Source organism: Orycteropus afer, unplaced genomic scaffold (assembly GCF_000298275.1).
Source record: "Orycteropus afer afer isolate SDZICR_OR568_19922 unplaced genomic scaffold, OryAfe1.0 scaffold00079, whole genome shotgun sequence".
Taxonomy (NCBI): Eukaryota; Metazoa; Chordata; class Mammalia; order Tubulidentata; family Orycteropodidae; genus Orycteropus; species Orycteropus afer.
The window spans coordinates 3,502,148-3,505,581 of NW_006921666.1; the positions used below are offsets into that span (position 1 = coordinate 3,502,148).

Sequence of the window (3,434 nt, forward strand, 5' to 3'; positions counted from 1 at the left end):
TTCTTTGTGTGGACTATGACACTCTGTTGTCTCTGACGTATATGACATTTTTATGTTTATATTTAACTGGTCACTATTTGTTGGAGTGACTTTCCCACAATTTTCATTTTCTTTGTTTGTATGTTATCTATGCAAGCTGGGTACTGGGCTCAATTCACTAGTTGACAGCACTTATACACTCACCAGCTCTCTCCTTTCCTATTGTCAGCCTCTCATATGTCCCTGTCAATCTTGGCAAACAGAGCCTCTTCTTAGGTCCCTGGAATCTGAATGAGAATGTTATCACTTTAAAATCCAAAATGGTTACCACTTGTAAACATTCAAGATGGCTGCACCCTCGATCACCTCAAATATCCAAAATGGCTGCCAATTGTAAACATTCAAATGGCTGTGCCCTTGGTCACTTTAAATATACAAAATGGCTGCCACATATAAACATTCAAAATGGCTGCACTCTCGGTCACTTTAAATATCCAAAATGGCTGCACCTTCCTGACAGCTGAAAGTCAACAGCTTAGGTTGTCTGCCTCCTTGCTGTTTCCCTTCCTAGTCATAGGCCACCAGCACAGTCATCCTTGCAGCCCTTGGTGACCAGGGCTAATCTTTAGGTCAATTCTCAGGTCCCAACACCACTTAAAAATATTCAGGCTGTTGGTCCCGTCAGAGTAGCTGGCAGTCCGCAGCTCCAACCATCTCTGTACTCACTGTTTTCCTTCAGGTTTTTCCACTAGTTTGTGCCTAATCCTCTTCTGTATAGTTCCTTTCAAAGCTCAGAGGTCCAGGATTATCTTCTGTATTTCTGTCAATTGGTTTTTCTTTTCTTTGTTGAAGAGGGTCTGTATCGTTTTCACACCTGGGAATCCTTACAGAACATACCAATACACTTGTAGAACCATTGTCTGCCAACCCTATACATGGTCTTGGGTACACTCCCTGCTGCATAGACATACCTAATAGTTCAGCCTATCCACCCATCTATCCACCCAAATACCCGTGTTTGCCTTCACTGACAATGCAGTACTGTATGTGCAAAAGGGTTCATCTTTGTTGTCTGCACCTCTCACGTACCTCTCTCCGTCTTCCTCTTCCTCAATGCCACCGTGTTGATCACCCACATTTGGTACACTGCCCTTCTCTTCACCCAAATCAATATTTATCTTCTCTACCTATCTAACAGTGTTCCCTACCCTACCTTCCCACACCTGGTAACCAACAAAAAAAATTTCCTTCCATATATAAACCATTCCTTGACTTTTACAATAATGGACTAATACAGTATTTGTTCTTCCATGATTGACTTATTTCACTCAGCATAATGTCCTCCAAGTTCATCCATGTTATGCGGCGTTTTGCAGATTCTACGTCATTCTTTAGGATTATATAGTATTCCATTGTGTACATGTACCACAGTTTGGTTATCCATTTCTCAGTTGATAGACACCTAGGTTGTTTCCAACTTTTTGCTATTGTAAATAGTGCTGCGATGAACATGGGTGTGCATGTGTCTGTTCTTGTCATGGCTCTCACTTCTTTAGGATATATATACCGAGTTGTGGGATTGCTGGATCAAATGGTATTTCTATTTTGAACTTTTTAAGGAATCGCCGTACTGCTTTCCACAGTGGTTGTATCATTTTACAGTCCCACCAGCAGTGTATGAGAGTCCCAATCTCTCTGCATCCTCGCCAGCATTTGTTATTTTCTGTCTTATTGAACTTTGCTACTAGTGCTGGGCAAGATAGTATCTCGTTGTTTTGATTTGCATCTCTCTAATGGCCAATGATTGTGAGCATTTCTTCATATGTTTGTTGGCCGCCTGAATATCCTCCTTGGTGAAGCGTCTATTCATGTCTTCTGTCCATTTTTCAATTGGATTATTTGTCTTTTTGTTATTGAGGTGTTAGAGTTTTCTATAAATTCTAGAGGTAAGTCCCTTGTCAGATATGTCATTGACAAATATTTTTTCCCAATCTGTAGGTTCTCTTTTGACTCCTTTGGAGAAGTCTTTGGAAGCACATAAAAATTTAATTTTTAGAAAGTCACATTCATCTAGTTTCTCTTCTACTGTTATGCTTGATAGTCTATTTATGCCATATGTTAGGGCCCCTAAATTTGCCCCTAGTTTTTGTTGAGGAACTCTGTAGTTTTAGGTTTCACATTTAAATCTTTGATCTATCTGGAGTTCGTTTTTGTGTATGGTGTGAGGAACAGATCTTGTTTCATTTTTCTGCAAATGGATCTCCAGTTTTGCCGGCACCTATTATTAAACAAACATTCTCTTCCCCATTTAATGGGTTTCGGCCCTTTGTCAAAGATAAGCTGACCATAGGCCGATGGATCTATTTCTGGGTTCTCAATTCTATTCCATTGGTCTATGTGTCTATCATTGTACCAATACCAGGCAGTTTTGACTACTGTGCCACACCATTTTTATAGGAGCCATTCACAGTAGTTCATTTGAGAGAGATCAAGTTTGCTGATGAAACTTAATCAAAACTGCAAAGTCCTGCTGCACACACGTCTGCTGAGGAGCACCACCCCCAAGAGCATCACTAAAATAAGATACAGAGTCCAAAATGTAAGGGCTTCAGAACAGTAACACTGAGGGATCTATTCTACTTACCTTCAGGATGGTGAAGGTACGTGCACAGGAATGCAGATATATGAGTATGCACATACATGCCTGTACAACTGTGCAGGGGGAGCTTTAGCACATGTAAGAGTACACACATATCTCCACATATGTAGAACCAGCATGGCCATCTGCTACATATATTAACACATGCAAACAATACTGCAGCTCCCAAAAGGAGAAAAACCTACCGTAGCAACTGCTCTGCCAACCCTGACAGCGCCAAAGTCATTAGGGTCCAGATATTTGTTACTGTAGAGGTAGAAGCCAGAGGCGGCAAGAGCCACACTGGTCCATGAAGCAAGCTTTAGAGCCCTTCTGGCCATATCACCAGTCCCTGCAAGAGAAAGAAAAGTAGAGAAAGAGCAACAGTTGAGGATTTCACAGTCACTCAGATCTAGGCTCAAACCCCGGCTCTACCACTTTACAGATCATATGACCTGGGTCATTTCCCTGATCTCACTAAACTTCACTTTCCTCATCTGTAAGATGGAGATGATACCTACCTCAAAGGCTGTTGGGATCATAAAATGAAATACATATATAAATGTTTAGCATACTCCCTGGCTCAAAGCATCTCTGAAAGATATTCTTCTTTCAACAATGTCAGGCACTGTTCTAGTCACTAGGGAAAGAGTGAAATGAATCTTACAATCTAGAAAAGCAACAGCTACAAAACAAATAAATATATATTAAGATATCAGCTGGTGTTACGTGCTGAGAAAAAAATAGGAAAAGGGCAAAGAGATTAAGAGTGATAATGGGATGCTACTTCAGATAGGGATGCTCTGGTAGCATAGTG

At 40.8% G+C, this 3,434-nt stretch overlaps 1 protein-coding gene across 1 annotated transcript in view; it reads right to left on the bottom strand.

The window, feature by feature from the left end:
* Positions 1–2,970, bottom strand: part of ADCK1 (aarF domain containing kinase 1) — a 200,739-nt gene extending 197,769 nt beyond the window's left edge. The window contains exon 1 of the mRNA XM_007941406.2: positions 2,824–2,970. Coding sequence (XP_007939597.1) covers positions 2,824–2,958 — 135 coding nt within the window. The 5' untranslated portion in view covers positions 2,959–2,970. The remainder of the gene's footprint in view (positions 1–2,823) is intronic.
* Positions 2,971–3,434: the final 464 nt, after the last annotated feature.